Below are 21,869 nucleotides of genomic sequence, written 5' to 3' on the forward strand. Positions count from 1 at the left end.
ATGCAACAGAGTTCGGCAAGACAGACTCACTGGCTTACCATATGGATCACATGTCTGAACTTGTGGACAAACACACCGAGAGGCTAGACATGGCGGAGTGCAGAATTTCTGAATCTGAAGATGCACAAACTGAAATGGGGACGGCACAGAAACAAATGGCGAAATTACTGACTTTGATGCGTGACAAAGCTGAAGATCTTGAAGCGCGTTCTTGGCTCAGTATAGTGTGCATACTGGGCTTTCCTGAGTCGACAGCTACCGGGAATATGGAAATAGTTGTTGAACAGTTACTGGTGTCTATGCTGGACTGAGAAACATTGTCAAAGTGTTCATAGTAGAACATGCGCATCGCACTCTGGGCCCCAGACCTCCGTCTGGTGCCCCGCCTCGCCCCCTGATTGCATGAATATTGAACTATAGAGACAGGGATGCCGCTTTGCGGCGCGCCAGGGACCTAAAGTACTCAAATATGAAGGAAAAGAGATACCTCTCTTTCCAGACTTCACCCCGTTGGGCGGCTGGCATGCAAGAAGTTCAGGCCGGCAAGCAGAAATTAAGAGAACTCCAGCTGGACTACACAATGTTTTACCCGGCCAGACTCAAGATAAACTTTGTTGGAAAATCCAAAATGTAGAGTGATCCTAACCAGTTACAAAAGGACCTCAAACAGTACAGCATTGAGAAGTCGTAAAAATCTGCAAGGTCGCCAGCATCAGACTGTGACGAGGCACTCGAAAACACAGAATAGTATAATCTGCTGGAGCCGTGCACATCGGCATCGTAAGTGTAATGTAGACCGCTAGTAAAAACGAAGTAAAGATAGACTTTTCCTGCATAGAAACTGCCAGGAACACAAACTCTGCTGTAATAATACTGTCAAGATTAACTAAATGTAAAAGCACTGCATATGTATATAGGAATATTGGTCATATGCCTGGATAGTACCTCAGTGTGTAAGTGGTTATGGGCCACCAAGTAACACCTCAGGTCTAATCACCGCCTCGAGTGTATTACACCTGGGTATTACTAGTGGGATAATTGATTTGGGGGAGGTGGGGTTATTTCATGTTGGGGAGGGAGTTAGTTATGGTGTTGTAAAAGTGCCATGTCTTACTGTTCGGATATGGTGTAGGAGGGGGATGGGGTGTTATTTTAACTCAGCAGTCAGCGCTTAATTTATTTATTTATTTATTTACGTCATTTATAAAGCGCCTGAATCACCCTAAATGGGGTATCTCTGCGTTAAGGACAGCTGATAGGATGGGTAACAAAATTAGAAAAGTAACATTTCGAGCTTCTTTCTGAACCCTAAGTAATTAGTAGTGAGACGCATCTCAAGAGGCAATTGGTTCCACAGTTTGGGGGCGAGGTAGGAGAAAGACTTGCCTCTCAACCTGGTTTGCCTTATGCGCGGGACAGTGAGTAGGCTTTTCCCTTCAGAGTGAAGGGAGTGAGATGGTGTATATTTCACTAGCTTGTCTGCAAGATAGGCTGCGCCCATCTGATTTATGCCTTTAAAAAACAATACAACAGATTTTGAAATCTATTCTTTTAGGGACAGGCAGCCAGTGAAGCGCACGCAACAGGGGGAGTGAAGGGGCACGGTAAGGAGCGCTAGTTACCAGGCGAGCAGCAGTATTCTGGACCACCTGGAGACCTTGCAATGCTGATTCCTTAGCGGCAATCAGCAGAACATTGCTAAAGTCTAGCCAGCTGAGTACCAGAGCGTGAACAAGGGTTTTACGTGTGGATACAGGTAAGAAATTAAAAACCTTACGGAGGAGGCAAAGTGTATAGTAGCAAGCTCTTTTTGTTGCAGCTATATTTTCATCCATGTTGAGATCTTTGTCCATTAGCACCCCTAAATTTTTAACAACTGTCTTTGCATTAAGCTGCAGGAAGTTACTGCTCATCCAATATGTTATGGCTCTCATCCCTTCTTTAAACATGTTTTGGATGTCGGGGTGTCTTTCTTGTAAAATAAGATGAGTTGTGTGTCATCCGCTTAGGAGATTGGGATAAACCCAATCTCCCTAAGCAGAGCTGAGAGAGGAGCAATATATACGTTGAACAGGGATGGCCTCAGGCAGGATTCCTGCGGTACCCCTTTAGTGAGTTGGGTAGTCTTAGAAAAGAAGGGTCCAAGGTTAACTGTTTGCGTCCTGTTACTAAGAAAGTCCTGAAGCCAGGCCAAAGCAGAACCCTGGATGCCTATGGAGCGCAATCTGTCCAGCAGGATTTGATGAGAGATGGTATCAAAAGCAGCGGACAGGTCAAGCAGGTTAATGTACTTACAGGTCTTGTTCTCACCAAAATACTTAGCATTATGTACCTCACACGATATGTCAGTATGTACATGTAAATTAAAGTATGATGCAGTTCACTAACGTTAAAACCCACATTAGATTTATGTCCTGGAATGTAAGGGGCCTTAATGATTAGAGAAAAATTTGTTAAGTAGTGACCTATTTGCATAGAGACAGCACGGACGTAGCTATACTACAAGAAACACACCTTACCCCTAAATCTAGGCTACTGATCCAGAGAAGAATGAAAGGCAGGTGTATATCATCCGGGTTTACATCTAATGCCAGAGGGATGCTAATTTGGGTGAGCAGAAATTCAGGCCTACAGATACAAGAAGTAGAGGTGGACATGGGGGGCAGGTATTTTCTGGCCAGATGCCGCAAAGATAGTTTTACTGTGTTGCTTGTGGGGGTTTAGGGGCCAAATCACAGTGACCCTCAATTTTATCTTGTATTACAGGACAAGATCATGAGACATTCCCATATGCCAATACTCGGGTGGGGGGTGATTTTAATTGCATACAAAACCTTGATTTCGATAGGTCAAAGGGCGCCCCCAGACATCCATCACTCGCAGCCTGCACCATAGCCAACAACGCGGAGGATGAAGGTCTTTGTGACGCCTGGGGACATCGCTTGCCCTTTGGTAAAGAATATACACACTATTCCTCTGTCCATGATACACACACTAGAATAGACTATTGGTTTGCTTCACGTGCTCTACTCCTGTTCATAGATGACTGCTCACATCTGGCGCACACACTTTCCGACCACTCACCGGTAACTCTACAGATTACACTAGCCAACCTCAGCAACACTGTACACATGTGGCGTTTCCCTCAACACTTGTTATTGGATACAGTTATCCGGGCAGAACTGGGCAATGTAATTGACAAATTATTTGTCACAAACCTGTGTATCCACCATGTGCTCCATTTGGGAGACTTTTAAAATAAGTATAAGGGGAATGGTGATGTCTAAACATGCAGGGGGTTCTAAAATCTATTTGTACTCAACTACAAAAAGCAGAGCACACTCTTAAAACACTGGAGTGTAGGCTCCAGAAAGGTGAGGATCCTCAGATTCTACCACAAATCAGAGCACAAATTGACGAGTATAACGAATTTGCAGAGGCCAAAGTCAAATATTTAGGGAAATACGCTACGGCTAGGGTGTATGCAGAAGGAGACAAACCCAGTGCCACTTTGGCAGCGGTAGTTAAGCCCGCCAGGGGGGACTGCTATGTCTCAAATATATACAATAAAAGTGGGGTACTGGTAGACAGCACACCAGTGAGAGTGGAGGCCTTCGCCAGTTACTATGCAGACTTATATACCTCTAGGGGGTCCTCCACTTCAGAATCAGTCGAGAAATATATTGCACATATAGCGATGACATGGTTGTAAAATAAAGACAGAGAGAGACTCATTGCCCCTCTTAGACCAACGGACATTTTGGCAGCATTGAAGGAAATGCCTAATGAAAAGGCCCCTGGGGCAGACAGTTTAACGGTGGCCTTCTATAAGGTATACCAGGACAAATTGATCCCGCATTTGGTGAATCTCTGTAAAGAGATGGCTAAGCAGGTCGTGATGCCACCAACTATGAGAGACGCCACCCTGATTACCCTATTAAAACCTGGAAAGCCCCCTGAACATTGTTCTTTCTACAGACCCCTATCCCTGTTTAACACAGACTTCAAACTGTTTGCCAAAGTGCTGGTGAACAGGTTGGCACCCCTATTGCCAAGATTGGTGGGGCCAGAAAAGACAGGGTTTGTCTTGGGGTGCTCACTAACAAGCAATTGGTGTACTCTTTTTGGTACCATTGCTAGAATCAACACGAATGTAAAAGCTGCTGCATTATTTATAGATATCAAGAAAGCGTTCGAGAGTGGAGGTTCTTATATGCTGTCTTGAGAAGAGTAGGTGTAAGAAATATTTCTTTTTTAAATAGTGGAGGTCGTGTATGCACAGCCATTGGCGCATGTATGAGTAAATGGCACTCTGTCACGTGCAATAGTTATTGCCAGAGACACGAGACAGGGCTGCCCCCTTTCCCCCTTCAGTATGCCTTGGTGGCAGAGCCTATGGCATATGCAATGCGCGAATATCACGCATATAGGGGCATAAGATCACTGCAATATAACTTAACTTTTGCAGCAGATGATATATTACTCTATATATGCAATCCGGAGCTAAACCTCACGCCTATGCTGCAGAAGGTGGAGTGAATCGGGCAACACTCAGATCTAAACATCAATTGGCATAAGTCAATAATTTTTCCCCTAACAGCAATCACTACCCCCATTTACACCAATTATCACATAGAGTGGACCACGGACCCAGTAAGATATCTGGGCATAAAGATACATACTGACCCTGAGATTGTACTGTCGGAAACTATGGATGCGCTATACAAAAACAGAAGTCATTGAAAAGTGGATTAAACTCCCACTTTTATTGGTGGCCCGTATCGCATTAATAAAGATGGTGGTACTCCCTAGGTTTCTTTTTCTTTTCGTAAACATTCCTATTAGTCTGCCTAGATCCTTTTTAATAGTTTGTGCTCATTATTAACATGCCTCGCCTGGGCCCGTAAACAATCTCGTGTTAAATTAGACAACTGGCAGGAGCAATTTTAAATCTCCTGCCAAATGGAAGCAAACACATAGTCTGCTCCTAGCTGGCTGAAGCTTTAAAAATGCTCCCACTGGCTGGGAGCAAACTTGTGATCGGGTTCTCTGCCCACACTGATGTGGGCAGTGAAAAAGATCAACAGATTGCTCCCAAAAGGAAGGAGGAGCATAAATAGCTGCTCAATCCAGACGGAAGCAATGAAGGCTCTGGGGATGGGGTCCCCAGGGCATAATGAGGCTTGGGGGTGCACGTGCCCCACTCGCCTTTAAAATAACTAAGACTCTGGGGGATGGGGTCCACAGGACCAAATGAGGCTCAGGGCCATGCGGCCCCCTTTCCTTTAAAAAAAAAACACGGCCCCAGAATATAGGGTCCCTGGAGCTTGATAAGGCTCTGGGAGTGGGGCTGTGCAGCCCTCCTCCACTTTCAAACACAGCTCCAGGAGATGCGGTCCCTGGTGGTCTATGAAGGTTCAGGGAGGGGGCCACATGGTCCACCTCCACTTTTTTATTGATTTGACCCTGGGAATGGGATCCTCTAGGCCTAATAAAGCTCAGGGAAGGGTGCTGCATGCCCCCTCCCCTTAGATTTTGCCTCAAATGATGGGGTGTTGGGGACCCAAGGATTGGGGAGAGAGGTAGCGTGGCCCCATCCCATTTCTATTTTATTTGGCCACAGGGGATGTGGTCCCCTGGCCTATTAAGGCTCATAAATGAGGGGGGGCTGTACACCCTTCTCCTATGTTTAAATTGTATTGAGCCCAGGGATGGAGTAACCAGGCCGATTAAGGGTCAGGGAGTGGACAGCACACCCCCTCCTCCTAATATATATGTTTTGGCACCAGGGGATGGGGTCCCGAAGGCCAACCCTATGCTGCACACGGCAAAAGCTTTGCACAGTGTCGGGTTGACAGCCTGCTAGGATTTTAGCCACAGGGCCTCGCGGCAGGCCAAGCCCTGGGACCAACCACCAGATGCACATGCCCAAAGGCTTTGTGCAGCATGTGGTTGGCAGCCTGCTGAGAATTGGAAAGAGAGCCAGACTGCAACATAGGCCTGAGATAACCCCATGCCACGCGCAAACAAAGGCCATGAGTGGTGTGGGGTTGGCTGCCTCCGGGGGCTCTCTGGAGTGAGTTGGACAAAGGGCCTGGCTGCAGGCCAGTCTCTGCTACCAACTCCACCCTGCCCGTGGCAAAAATATATGGGCAATGTGGTGTTGGCTCCCTCCTGGTGGATTGGCTAGGGCCAGTTGCCAATCCCCTGCTATGCACTGGCAAAGACCTGCATAATGTGGGGTTGGCTGGCTGTGGGACATTTGACGGGGGTCCTGGCGACAGGCCAGGTCCTGAGGACTACCCCAGCTGTACACAGCTGAGATCTCATTTGCGATGTCATTAGTGATGTCATAGAACATGTCCTGAGTGATGAAATATGTGTGGTCATAAATAGTGCATGGAGCTACAACCCCCCAAGAAAATTATGGCACTCAGAGAAGGTAAACTTCTCCTATGTGGTAAGGGCAGAGAGGGGATCTCTAAGGGAGTACATCCGCCTGTGTTAAACTCTATTCTACAACAAGTACCCCATGGTCTTGTGAAACACATTCACAAGTTTTTAAAGCAAACCCTGGTTAGTTAAGTATGGAAGGTTATTTTGAAGCACTCTCGTTGTTACCCACTAGACTGTGGGGAAAGAAGCAATTTATTTTGTGAATATTACCCTCACACACTCTAGTAGTGTAATGCTTCATCACCTAGTCACCGCGACTCCTAAAGGTCAGGGTGGGTTCACCGTATTCCAGGGAGCTCTTGGAAAAATGTATATGGCCAGGGGGTGTTAAAGATTAAAAATCCTCAGACAGGTCCCAGTATCCCTTTATTCGTAGAAGTGTTGGTGATATGAAAATGCAAAAGTAGGGGGGGGGTCATTTGGAGTTTTATGGTCCTATGACCCTAGTACCAACATGTTTCAGTCCTTGATTGGTCCAGGACTTTCTTCAGGGCAGAAAAGGAGGGTATCCTCCCTGGTTATTGCAGTACAGGTAATCCGTATCCACTTTTATTTTATAAGAGCCGATAGCTGCTCCTTTTTAAATGTCATTAGAATCATTATCTTGCTTTTATTATGATTCTTGACTCCATCCCATTTCAGGAGAGTTTACACATCACTGGGGACTTCAGAATATCAAGGGTAGCCCTTTAGTCAAACGTCCGTCAAGGGTCCTACCCTGTAACAGCACCTACTTGGTCTGAGTCCACGTGCTTGCGCAGACAAGCCCGGGGACAATCACCCACCATGCATGGCTGAGATGTCATTTGAGATGTCATCAGTGATGTCATAAATGATGTCATAGAACATGCAAGGAGTAATGTAATATGTGAGGTCATAAGCGGTGCATAGCGGGAGAACAAGTTACAGTTAGCTCTGATCTCTATAACTGGAGAATTACTATGCTATTCTTAATTCAAAACTTTAATGTTGTCACTGACATATTCACCTAGTTATAACGTTCCTTTAGCCTGTATCTTTTTCAGTGAATATATGGTCAGAGTTTCCACGGTAAGAGTTTGTTCGTTTCACAAATCTGCATGAAATGGTTCACAAATTATGGGCCTAAATTGCCATCAAAGGATTCAGTTGACACTATAAACTGCAAGGGCAAAGGACAAATTATGTATTATTGTTAACTAAACCCTGTCTATTATGCTTTAGTTTTGTTTCAATTTCTGGGTGCACAGGGGGCAGAATGGATTTCATTCTTGGCTACCAAGTGCACATTTTTCAAAGATATCACACATCACAGTGGAGTATATGGAATTAGTGGAGTAACGTGTTCCTTATATGGAGGCTTATTTATATTGTGAGAAACGTGATGCATAGAAAAAATAATGTAACACACAAGAGAAATAGTGTTAGTGGCAGAACAGGAGTTTGTTTTTGTTTCCCATAAAAAAATTCATCAGCAAATAATTCGACCAGAGAAAGATTGCATTATTCTTGTGCAATTAGTTTACTCCATTGAAGAATATGGCATCCAAGGAGTGTCCTTCCAGTGTGTGGGGTTGTTTAAAAGAGGTTAAATGTGTAGATGTGCTGGAAACATGAAGGAAGATAAAGGATAATTGTGGGTTTTCAGCCAAAGCCCTAGTTAGTGTTTGACGTGCAGCCTGCCCATCCCCCAGGTTGGCAGAGGTCACTATATCCACCACTCAGGACGACTATCGCTTGACATATTTACATTTCAGTGCCAGCATAGCAGTGATCTCTGGGCCTTCAGAGGAGCTGCCAAGCCGGCAGTTCCTCTGAAGGGACTTCAGGTTTAATGTACTACTACTGTCATTTAGCTCCAGTGCACCAAACCTTTTTGTTTTTCGAAAGCCAACTCCCAAAGTGAGAATTTATTTATGAAAAATAAGAAACTAATGATCTGCACATGGTGGGAGTTTTGTTCGAGGGTGTGGAGGTATTTTTTTTTTCATTTCTGTTCAGTACCAACAGATCTTTCCTGATGGTGATGAACAGAAAAAATTACAACAGACCATCCACTCTAAATAGGGAGAATGGTCGGATGTCCTTCCTCTAAAGGCCCCTACTCCATTGACCCATCGGAGCAAGCTTTCCTTCAGAAGAGCCAGTAGAGGTCCTCCCTGTCTGAAAGATGATGGTCTGCCTGACTCAAGATAGAGATAGTGGACAGATTGTTTGCTAGACAGGGTCCCTAGTACATTTGTGGGAAGTACCCTGTCCATCAAACTTTAAATCGGTCCCCACATATTTAGATCGGGAGTAAAAGTGAATTATGACAAGTCAGCTGGTAAAACAGCAACAATCCAGTTCTAGAAATCAGGGTAAATGCAATAGTAATAAAACTGATATTCCCACCTGAGACTAAGTTTTCCTGGAGAACCATGGAAAATCCTGTTGCAAACACAGGAGCCAATTACGATGCCATAGTGAACGGCTCCAACCCTCGGTCAGAGCCATTCCTACGACATCATAATCAGCTGTTCGGATTGATTTCCGACCGACCCATTGGATGGAGTCAGCCAGAAAGGATTCCAAACTGGATTTCTGAATGGCTTCCGATGTTCTCGGAGAGCCTGTCTGCCATTCGGAAAGCCTCCAGTAATCCCAAGGGCAGCTCTTTCCGCCCGAGGGATTATAAAGTTGGAATCCGACAGCCTTTCTGTGCCGGCCTTTCCGACATGGGTGCACAGTCTCTGGTTGGAGGCCGAGGGGCCACCTATGAAGCCCCCCTGTTGATCTCTGCATCCCGTGCAGGCACCTTGAGGTGCCTGCCACTGGGTGCAGGGATGAACTGCCCCTCTTCTCTTTACAATGAGAGCATGCACTCCGTCGTAATTCATGCTCCCCTTGTAAAGAATAGGAGTGTGAACAAACAGTGTTTGGTCGTATCCTAATTGCTGGGTTGGGACAGCCGACAGGAGGTCGGTTGGTCCCAGTACCTAATTGATGCAACATCGAAATTGGGCTCTAAGTTGGAGTATGCCAGGTTTCACAAACCCTTGCAATGTCAATGTAGAGGACAACTAGGAAAGCACAAATTATTATGAAATCTATATCTGTGTGTATCACTGCATAGCTGTGTAATTGCGACCACTTGGAGTCAGGAGATGTGGCTCCTATTACCACATTGTCAATCATGACAGCAGGATAGGAGAATGCACTCCTGGTGTGCCCAAATAAGTTATGGTCACTACACCTGCAACCAATGTGACTAAAAGTTATTTCACTTCTCACACATATTTTATTTAGGGTTAGGTTTATATTTCACCTCATGAGTAAAACATAACTATATATTTTTCGGATCTATTATATATTTCCCACAAGGGCACTTAAGCCGTTCCAATCCTGTGATGTCTAATGAAAGGGAAACATCCTTTACAACGCACCTTTTACCACGCAGTGCTTTTACATCGCAACTTTTACAACGCAAACCATTACAACGCATTGCGCTGGGGGGCGCTCTAGGATAGGGAATAGATTTAATTTACTATCCAACACCTTCCCTTGTGTCCATGGGGACTGAAGTTGGAATAGTAAATTAAACTATTCACTATCCAGCACCCCAAAGCGCTATGTGTTCGAATGGTATGCGTTGTAAAAACCGCGATGTAAAAGCATGCGTGGTAAAAGCATGCGTTGTAATGTCATACATCCCTAATGAAATCTTCCTGTTAGCTAATATCATTCACATGTCTTGCACAGGGAGAAAGATAACTGTAATAAAAACATACCTGACATAAGTACTTACCCACTAAATCCCATTCGCCATTAGATATGTAACTCGATATGTCAGCTTCGAGCATCTGCAAATCTATATGCCAGCCATTGTAGGTCCATGAGCCAAACTTTAAATTACATTTTTGAACATCAAACGGAAACCAGCGGACATCAATATAACAAGTGCTCTTCAAAATACCTGGAAAATACGAGCGAAGTATGTACATTAGTGAGAAAGCGCGAGGGGACAATATTACTAACATTGTCTCATTGTCTTTATTTCTCTAAGCATGGCAGTGCTGTTCTTATGGGTGATGCATCTAATATTTTCACGGTTGTTGTAGGTAATAGCTATTAACATTTAAAAGCTCTAAATCAGAGGTTCTTGACCTTTTTACTTTTATGGACTCCCACTTAATTGTTACTGGAATTCGGGGACCTACACTGAATCGATTTTGGAATCTGAAGACGCCACTGAGTCATTACAGGAAGCCTCAGACATGGACCTAAGCAATTTCAATGATTTGAACCTCAAAACAATGGCCAAAAATGCAGAAACAAACTTACATCAAACAAATACACAACTAATGGCATATTTTAATTTAATTCACAAACCAATATTTTATTTAATTCACAAACAAATAAAAAAAACACATTTAAATTGTCATGGGAAGGTTGAACCTTTTATAATTCCATTGAGCTCATTCATCGCTCATACCATACTCTGTTTGATGTTCATGTATTGCTTCAACCAATCAATCTCTGGATACCAACTTCATTTGTAGCCTCCAATTTCTTCACAATTACAGAACGTTTCTGAATTGTTCAATTTTACATTTTTGTTCTTTCATTTATATGTACTTTATTAATCTGTTAATATTAGAAGCAACAGCGGGCCCTTAGTGCCGCACCTCACACCAGTTCCAGAGGTTTTCTCTCAACACCGTGCAAACAACCCCTACGCCAGCTGTCGGTTGGCGTATCTGTGCTCCAGATTAGGCGACTAATGATTAACGTTGGGGGTGCACGTTTTACAAAGTCCAGAGAGTCAAAGTAATATTGAGAAGTCAATTCTTTATTAGAAAACAATTGTTCCGTCTTTTAAAAAAAGAACGATATCAGCCCACGCGTTTCGCTCTCGAGCTGAGAGCTTCCTCAGGGCAAAAAAGTACTGGTCGGTCTATTTGAAGTTCAAGTCTTTAGAGTAGTACCGTGAAACAGTAATAGTCGTTTCAAACAACCATCAAAAGGGATCGGCAGCCATCGACCAAGTAATCCTGAATGAGTAAGTAACATGTTTGTTTCCTGATGGTGCCAGCGAACAAGAGGTAAGCAGCTTCCTGGATCTGTAGCTCCGGCTCAGAGTAATCGCCGGGTGTGATCTGCCGCGTATTTAAAGATGAGGGTACATCACTCAGAGCCCCCAATAGGGTCAGAGACAAATTCACTTGATATGGTCCAAAGAGGTGATGTATTATTTCACAACAGATACAATAAAGTAATGATTGCACGGGTGGTGAGAGCTTCAATAAAGTGGGTCAAACAGCAACACCAGCAGTGAAAGATCCTGAGGGATGCATGTATTTCATCGCGTTAACCCTCAACCGGGATCTGAAAATCCAGAAGAAAAAACGCGTACCGTTCCCGTGCCTGAGGCATCACCTCTTTGGACCATATCAAGTGAATTTGTCTCTGACCCTATTGGGGGTTCTGGGTGATGTACCCTCATCTTTAAATACGCAGCAGATCACACCCGGCGATTACTCTGAGCCGGAGCTACAGATCCAGGAAGCTGCTTACCTCTTGTTCGCTAGCACCATCAGGAAACGAACCTGTTACTTACTCATTCAGGATTACTTTGTCGATGGCTGCCCGATCCCTTTTGATGGTTGTTTGAAATTACTATTACTGTTTCACGGTACTGCTCTAAAGACTTGAACTTCAAATAGACCGACTGGTACTTTTTTGCCCTGAGGAAGCTCTCAGCTCGAGAGCGAAACGCTTTGGCTGATATCGTTCTTTTTTTAAAAGACGGAACAATTGTTTTCTAATAAAGAAGTGACTTCTCAACATTACTTGGACTCTCTGGACTTTGTAAAACGTGCACCCCCAACGTTAATCATTAATATGTTATTATTATTTCTTTTTCTACGCAGTCATAGACCCCCCTGAGTAGGCATCGCCGATCCCCAAGGGTCCCTGGATGACAGGTGAAGATTAGTTGCTTTAAATCAATATTGGAATCCCGCCACAAAAGAAAAGCCTTAAAAATCAAAACGTGTGACTTTTGCCTGATGTATGAACGTCTCTTGTGATCGAAAATATGACCTTGCAAAATCAGCCTTGCTGGAATACATTGTATTGCAGTGATCTAAAGAGCCACTGCAAGCCAGAAAAGTCTGTCTGATTTGCAGGCCACATCAACAAAAAGCCAGAATATGATCAGGCTGTACACCCATTACAACGCATTTTTTACAACGCACTACCATTACAACGGAACTTTTACAACGCAAATACTATTACAACGCATTTATTTACAACGCATGTTTTTACAACGCAGGTACTTTTACAACGCATACCATTACAACGTAAGTATTGGTAAGTATAAAATTATATTTAAAATGTTATATGTTAGGTTTTTTTTAAAGGGGTATTTTTAGGGTTCAGGGTCAGTTTTGGGTTTTTGGGTAAAGGGGTATTTTTAGGGTTCAGGGTCAGTTTTGGGTTTTTGGGTAAAGGGGTATTTTTAGGGTTCAGGGTCAGTTTTGGGTTTTTGAGTAAAGGGGTATTTTTAGGGTTCAGGGTCAGTTTTCAGTTTTTGGGTAAAGGGGTATTTTTAGGGTTCAGGGTCAGTTTTCAGTTTTTGGGTAAAGGGGTATTTTTAGGGTTCAGGGTCAGTTTTCAGTTTTTGGATAAAGGGGTATTTTTAGGGTTTAGGGTCAGTTTTCAGTTTTTGGGTAAAGGGGTATTTTTAGGGTTTAGGGTCAGTTTTCAGTTTTTGGGTAAAGGGGTATTTTTAGGGTTCAGGGTCAGTTTTCAGTTTTTGGGTAAAGGGGTATTTTTAGGGTTTAGGGTCAGTTTTCAGTTTTTGGGTAAAGGGGTACTTTTAGGGTTCAGGGTCAGTTTTGGGTTTTTGGGTAAAAGGGTATTTTTAGGGTTCAGGGTCAGTTTTGGGTTTTTGGGTAAAGGGGTATTTTTAGGGTTCAGGGTCAGTTTTGGGTTTTTGGGTAAAGGGGTATTTTTAGGGTTCAGGGTCAGTTTTCAGTTTTTGGGTAAAGGGGTATTTTTAGGGTTCAGGGTCAGTTTTCAGTTTTTGGGTAAAGGGGTATTTTTAGGGTTCAGGGTCAGTTTTGGGTTTTTGGGTAAAGGGGTACAGGGTAAAAATAAAATAAAATTAAATTTAAATTAAATTAATTAAATGAAATTAAATTAAATTAAATTAAATTAAATACAATTACATTAAATTATATTAATTTTAAATAATATACAATTAAAAAAAATATATATACTTACCAATACTTACGTTGTAATGGTATGCGTTGTAAAGGTACCTGCGTTGTAAAAAAATGCGTTGTAAATACATGCGTTGTAATAGTATTTGCGTTGTAAAAGTCCCGTTGTAACGGTATGTGTTGTAAAAGTATGCGTTTTAACGTCATATATCCTATGATCAGCACTATCTCTACTTTGTGAGCTATTTTGTCATACATCATTGCAGTCACAAACCAATAACTAGTTCGCATTACCTAAAAGGAGGTGGTAACACATTTGCAGGTATTCCCAGAGGAACAGCGTGCTCATTGTGAACAGTGGCTGCTGGCATTGGGGGAAGCATACAGCAAACCCTAGACTGTTTGTTGCAAGCTCCTCGTTATGCCATTCCCTGATTTCTAGGATTAAAAAAAAAGTTGTTTTAGGTAATTACTGTATCTTTGAGGTTCGGAATGCTTGTTAATAAATTTCAGCAATCAGGGAGTAAAAATACAGGATGTTGCTGTCCTTTGCAGACCTCTATCCATGCTCTTGTAACCATTGGCAGCAGGCCACAAAATGGCTCCTTCCTCAGGCTGCATGACAACAATATCAAGTTTCAAATAATATGAGCAAACTAGTGTTCTTACAAAAATATTGAAAGTCAAAATATTGTATAGGAGTATATACTTTTTTTAGTTTAATAGGATTTATCTACAAAGTGAAGTATGGCAAACCTTTTTGGTATTTTGGTGATTAGTGTATTTTTTGTTTGCATAACTTGTTGTTTATTTGCAGTTCATGTTAATTTTATATGGCTGTGGGTTGCATTTGGGGTTTTGTTATGTAGTGTGTAATAACATTTATTTTTGTCTTAGGGGTTCAGATTTTACTTACGGTTTTTAGGCAAAATAAGGGTTTGGCCGGGCAGTGTTTTTCATCGAATTGTTTGGAAGTATTCACTTTAAATGAGGTTAATATTTTATTGTTGGTGGCTGTACATGGCATTAGTAGTTTTGGTGATGAATTATTGGTTGTTTTAATTATATTTTTGTTTACTGTGAGAGTAATTTAACCACGAGTTAGGGTGTTGCCAAGGAGGTAGATATTGCGTGATATGTAGGATATGACCTTTCCTAAGTATTCATGCATAGGAATATGCCAGCATTTTGGTGTAATTGTACTGGAGTAGTGAATCAAATGTTCATCATACCACCAGGACTCTCTTGAGCGATGCTGTACAGCCACTTCTATAACAGTGTCTGTGCACTTTATTTGCCATTACTCCATCCACTATTTATAATTTCTAAGTAAGACAAACTGGTGGGGTACAATTTATTATTTTAATAGCCACAAAGATGATGTGTATTTAGTACTGGCCAGAGCCAGCTGTATATATGTAGGTTGATTGTTGTGGGTGCGTTTAACATTGTTGATCCGCCCACAGAACGTCCTTTGGGTGAACTAACTGGTAGTAATGATATAAAGTGCTCTTCCTTTTTACTAAGATATAACGATATCCTTGTTATGAGTCTGGATGGTGGCCAGTCTGATTTTTTTCTGTACTAGCTGCACTGAAGCAGAACCAATTCTCTGACACTTTAGCAGGCTACAGCAGCCGGGAGTCCTTCGATGAGATGATCAGGGGCGGCTCCTCCGCTGTGGCGGAGGAGCGCTGCTCCATTGCTTTTAAGCAGTATGAAGAAGAGAAACATAAATGATAATAACTTTAAGTTATTATCATTTTATGCTTCGTGACACGTTCTGCTGCTTTGCGGGCGGGCGGTTAGGGGGGGTTGCTCTATTCACGGTACAGGGCAGGGGAGGAGTGGTTTTCTCACTCGTAAGTATGCAATGACTGTTTGGTCGGCCCTCTCAGGCCGCCCAAACCAGTCATGCGCACTTCCCTGTTATCCAAGCAGGCTGCATTACAGCCGGCATGGAGAATATGCCCACCCCTCGAGCCCCTGGCTGAGCATCATGTCATGGCGCTCAGACCAATCACAATGCTGCATTGCAGTATTGTGATTGGCTTAAGGGAAGGAGCCTGGCTGCCTGCTTCCTGTTCCTGTAGTCAGAGCCCCTACATGACACCCCCCTGCGTCCCCCTCGCGACCCCTGCGCCCACCCGCCCACCCGTGAGCCACGCCCACCGCCACTAGAGACAATGCTGAAAAGTGACCCCCATACTGTGTCACCGAGAGACCAGCTCTCCTCCACTACTACATACACAACTGCTTTTCCCTGGTTGTTACACGATAAGCACTTACCCCTTCCATAATTTGCCCCTCATACATGAACTCTCACTGGGTCACAACCCTCGCCCATCTTGCTCTCAAAAGGAAGCTTTTTGGTCGTCAGGTCTCGGTGATCATGTCAAGCAGCAACTGACACCCAAGTAATCCCCAACTAGTAACAAACTGCATTCCTCCACCAGACCAGCAAAAGCAATCCCAGCATGCAGCACAAGAAACCGTATTCTAACATCATACCCCCACTGCCTCTTCCCAGAATGAACATAAATCATCCACCGTCTTTGTCTCTGAAGATCAGTGTCACCAAATCTACAACTGTAGACCTTCCACATCTATCTCTAATTCAACAGCAATCAAACAAACTCCTTTTCACAAAGTTACTTTAAAAAAAATGTGACTGCCCACGGTTGCTGAAAACTTCGCAGGTTTACACCGCGGTCTTTTTCCTACAGATGTCACCCTTGATGGGAAACCTGAAACTCTGTGACTATAGACATTCCTTTTCTATCTCCAGAAATGAGCACCTTTGAGATGAAGATACCATTGTCAAACCTGTGAGTTAAGGGGCCCCTCAAAAGGACGTGCTAGTGGTTTGCAAATTAGCAAATTCATCGATGATCGTCAGGTCCAGTGTTCAAGCATGAGCTGAGCTATTGATTATTTAAAACATAGTTTTACTGACATCTAACAAACACTACAGGTTTATGACATCACATTTCTATGGTCTATCCAGACAGTCCAGGCTCTAGGTAAACTCCGACCAGCTTTATTGTAGCCTATATTTCCCATCACCCACCGCTCAGTCAGCCTGGGCCATGCCTAGTGGTTGGATGCATCTAGTTTACATGTGTGGTTATCTCTGAGTATGGGGCTGTGGGTCTATATCATGTCAGAAAGGTGTTGGTGGATTGATTACATGCTGGGGGAGACATTAGGACTCGTTAGGAGCTGAAGATGTGCCTTGATTATGTGCATTGTGTATCTGCAGTAGAAATGTGTTCAAAGGTGTGATATGGATGCCTTGTGGTTGACGGAAGTGTAAGTTGTGCATAATATGAGTGTTGGGAGGTTGTGGCAGTTTGTAGCTATTGCAGCTACGATGGTTTGAACCATTCCAACGCCAAGAGGAACACAGCAGCAGGCCAGTTACCTTTGAGCTTTTCTGCCCACTGTGCTGTCCCTTCAATCTCAACCTAGTATTTGACCTTTGCACCCATTGAACAATCGGTAGACCTGCACCCAGCCTTCATGCCGCGCTTCTCTTCGCTAGCACTAGCTGTACTACCCGGTGGCTTCTTGTCTGGCCAGGGCATGAGGCCCAGCAAACGCTCTTCAGGTCTTGGGAGTTCAGTCCCTGTTAAGCATCCCTTCAAATATGTCTACTATTCTTCCTCAGCACTGTGATATTATTAGGCACGCCATACCACGTGGTCTAAGTCAGCCACTGGCGACGTGATCTGAGCCATTGATAGGAGGGTTAAGTAAAGCACCCGCAGTATAGTAAATGCATGAAAAAAATCAAAAAACGTTTTCTTAACACTTGTGTTTGACTTTAGAAGTGTATATGACATGTTTGCTTTACGTGATATAAATTGAAATGAGTACCTCCGAAATATAAACTTAAGTTTAAGCAATGCCCCCAGTCCCACTCTTCCTTCAAATAAACCCTCCGAGTATTGCTCTGTGGGACACAATTTAGTGTGTAATTATCACTATTTACATGGTCATTATTATTGACTATGGAGCAGTTCTATAACATGTCAGATATATATGCCTACACTTGGGAACTCCTATGAGGGAAATTTAAAGATAAATATCAAGAATACCAACCGTTTAGGATTGCAGTTGTAGCTCTGGCTACTGACAGCTTTATCTGTCTCTCAGAGCTTTAACCATCAGTTAAATGGACAGAGAAAGAGGAAATAGAGGAGACCCCTTTACCATTAATGTTTATAAATTACCAATCACAGTTTTGATCCATCGACATTATAGCCACTGAGATTATATATTTTATTTTGAGAATTTAGAAAACACTGGATTCCACCCTGAAGTATGCGTGAAATATTCAGTGTTGCACAGAATGGCTACGTCCTCGGATATTGAGATGATAGTATCCCTCATTGAATGTTTACTCTGCATGTCTTCTTCCTTTTTTATCCAACTGAAACCACGGTATCACAGCACTCCCCTTTTGGTATAGCGACATTCTATACTTTACACAACATAAGCTGGGATTACTTTGGAAGGCAAGCTTGCCATGCTGTCACCAGTCCTAGAAAGGAGGGTTCACGGCGCAGCTTTTGACGGCTTTGAGTGATTTAAACTCAGGGGGGTGCGCCACCCCATCTGCCTCCCTCCATGCCGACCGTCGCCAGTCACCAGGACCCCTGCCCATTTTACTAGAGGGAAAGGGGGGTCAGTCCTCATACTGTCCTGAGGGCCTGTGTGCAATGGGAACAAACAACAATCTGTGAGGGTATGCCAGAAAAGGTATATGGACCTTTCTAATGCATACTGGACTAATATGACCAAATGTAAACTAGATATAATGGGAGAAGAGCTCAAGAAAGCATCATTACCTCAAGGAGCCATGAATGAAGGAGGGTCTTTAGGAAACATATGTATGGAAAGAGATCAAGAGGGACGCGTTAGTGATGAAATATTTATATTTTGACTCAAGATCAACTTCCAAACACTGGGGCAGATGTATGATAACTGGCGCATCCCCAGGGATGCGCCAGTTATTTTGCGCCGCTGCTCCGCCACCAAACGGCACAGATGCGTGACGCATCTGTGCCGTAAAGGTGGCGCATTGCTGGAGTTGCGTCGCAAGCACGACACAGCTCCAGCAAGGCTCGGGGTTGCCCCATCTTTACAATGCTGCGTCAAGACCTACGCATGCTTCAAGCAAGCGCAGGCTTTTGACGCAGCATTGGCCTGAAAGTGACTGAGTGAAATCTTATAGATTTCACTCAGCCACTTTTGCAAGGCGCACCTGCCCCGGAACGCCCACCCTGCGCCGGAACACCCACAAGTGGCGCAGGGCTTTACAACGTGACGCATCTGCCTAGATGCATCACGTTGTAAATGGGTCGTAGGGATGCGCCACGTTTACGCCGCAGTTGCGTGACGCAAACGTGGCGCATTCCCAACTTAAATCTGCCCCACTGTATGGAGGTTTGGGACAACATTAATAGCGCACAGCCAGATCTCGTATTTATTGCCAACATATATCTAAGAAGCAATACCATACCAGATCAGTCCGTGGCCATACCAGCTGGGTATAAAGTATTAAAATATGACAGAGTCGGGAAGAAGGGGGGGTGTTGCAGTTGTTTACAAATACATTTTTGACTATGTGTAGGTGAATGATGACCTGAAAGGCGACTGTGGTTGCAAAAATTAAAAAAATCAGATTTCAATTAATAAAAGGGCAAAACTAGTAGGGGCTATTGTATACAGACCTCCTCGGTACAATCCTCAGTTTGCAGTGAATTTGGCCGAAAAGTTGTCCCCCTTTTATATTAAAATTTAGGTATTTCCTCCTTACGTGAGATTTTCATATAGATTTTGAAGAACAATCAGATAGTCTAAGCAGATTGCTGGAAAATTAGATGAAGGTCCTGCTGTGGGTCAAACCTATAAGGCTGGGCACACATTAGATTTGCTTGTTTCCAACATAAATTTAGTGACAATCCGATCCGTGAATGACACCCTATTTGCCCAAATTACTAGAAAGATTGGTCAATATTCAATTAATCTACTATTTGGTGAGTAGCAATTTTTTAGACCCTTCAGAAACAGGATTTAGGGCGAAAAACAGTACAGAAATTACCTTACTGGCAGTGTTAGACAGTATACTATTAGATCACTAGTGGACTAAGGTAAATCAGCAGCGTTAATCCTTTTAAATCTGTCAAAAGCTTTTGACACTGTTTCTCATCAACGTTTACTCCAAAGATTGGTTTGTACTCAGCTACATTACAGTTGTTGTATTCATTTTTAAGTAATAGATCCCAACTGGTGCAGCTACCCCTTTTTAGGTCTAGCCTAGCAGCAGCGCACATGCGCTTCTAGCTCTGCGAGAGTGCTGTAGTAGAGTATGGCAGAGAAGCCACGTCCACTCTCCTTCCATATTTTTAATTGGCTTGTGTCATTGTCTTTCATAAATACTGCCTTCGGCTTCTTTAATAGGCTTGTTAGTTCCTCCTTAGTATGGCCTTGTCTTCATTTGTAACCTCCCATGGCGAATGGCCCTTTTACTTCAGTTGTTACACAGGACCTGTTATTTTGTTGTTAAGCACTATTTACTTTATTGAATTTCTCTTACTGCAGGCCGGACGTGCGCTGCCTCAGCTGAAACCACTTGTGTGTTTTTTATGCAGAACTGCCGCCCCTTAACACATGCGCCTGCTTTCAATCACTTTAACCCGGCATAATCTTGTGTCTGTTTCAACATCCCCTTCAAGGAAAATGGATTAAATGATTAGTGAATTAAGTCATGTGAATTCCAGGTAGCACATAATCCTGTGCTAATGGGCCGAAGCTGACAACAGCACACCTGACTTACATGTAGTCTGTACTAAAGCCATCTAATGGGTTTTTCTAAAAGACTGTTTCATAAACAAGAACACCACCTCCACCAATACCACCACCACCAATGTCAGCATCACCACCAATACAACCACCACCAATACCACTACCTCCACCACCACCAACACCACCACCACCACCAATACCACAAACACCAATACCACCACCACTAATACCACCAACACCACCACCAGTACCACCACCACCAATACCACCACCACCACCAATACAACCACCACCAATACCACCACCACCAATACCACCGCCACCAATACCAATACCTTCACCAATACCACCGCTACCAATCCTCTTCACGAAGCCTATGTCCCTACAGTCTGGAAGCAGGCTAAAATGTCGCCGCTGCTAAAAAAAAACATTGTTAGACCCATTTGTCCCTGTGGACTATCGCCCCATTTCCCTTCTACCGGTCATGGCGAAAACTTGCGAAAATTTGGTTAATAAGCAGCTTACAGCCTATGTGGAAGGCGCCAGTCTTAATATACGCAACCAGCATAAAAGAACAAGAATAAAGTTATCTGTTCGTGCTGTTTGCGTGGTTTTATGTTGTATGTTGTGTGACATCACTTTATATGTTATTTGTTTCGTCTCCACTGCACTTATCACTGATAACACAGTCGTTTTCACTTGGACACTTTTCTTCAAGCTCGATGGCACAAATGATGATAATAGGGCCGTCCTGGTGAGTACCTACCAGGGGTCCCATTGGTGGTGCGCCTGTGAGGTGCTATCTTGCTTCTGCACACATTTTTTCCAAACCACATGTTGGTGTGGGTTTCTCCTCTGTCTAGATAAGGGGACGGGCTTTTTAAAGGTGGGCTATTGACTGGTGTACACCCTACCCTACATTTTGAAGGATTGGGAGGTTGTTCGTAATGGATTACGACATGTGATACCCCAGCTCGACTGAAATTGAGTGCCCTGGACCTAGGTCACTATTGTAGTTGTGGCCAGTCTTATCCAGCCAGCTCAATCCGGCTTTAGAGCCACCCACAGTACCGAGTCAGCCTTGGTGGAGATAGCAGAGGCAATTCGTGAATGCCTGGATTCAGGGATAGAGCCGCTCTCATTTTGCTGAACCTCTCTGCAGCATTTGATACGGTCCCCCACTGTGTGCTGCTTACCCTCTTGACAGACTTGGGAATCGCTGGTGAGGCCCTGCATTGGCTCAAATCTTTTCTAGAAGGGCATACTCAGGAGGTATGGCTTCCCCCTTTCTCCTCGGTCCCTCAGGAGGTGTCTACAGGTGTACCTCAGGGGTCATCCCTAAGATCCCTTCTTTTCAATCTTGATGTTACCCCCCTGATATATTTGGCTGAAGATTTAGATGCAGAGACAGTT

General features: G+C 43.7%; 1 protein-coding gene across 1 annotated transcript in view; it reads right to left on the reverse strand.

Moving 5' to 3' along the window:
* The window catches only part of LOC144819772 (neuronal acetylcholine receptor subunit alpha-7-like), an 892,484-nt gene that overhangs the window by 281,975 nt on the left and 588,640 nt on the right, over window positions 1-21,869 (reverse strand). The window contains exon 7 of the mRNA XM_078677526.1: window positions 10,223-10,390. Within this exon, the coding sequence (XP_078533652.1) occupies window positions 10,223-10,390 (168 nt within the window). The remainder of the gene's footprint in view (window positions 1-10,222; window positions 10,391-21,869) is intronic.

This window comes from Lissotriton helveticus, chromosome 2_1 (genome assembly GCF_964261635.1).
Source record: "Lissotriton helveticus chromosome 2_1, aLisHel1.1, whole genome shotgun sequence".
Lineage (NCBI taxonomy): Eukaryota > Metazoa > Chordata > Amphibia > Caudata > Salamandridae > Lissotriton > Lissotriton helveticus.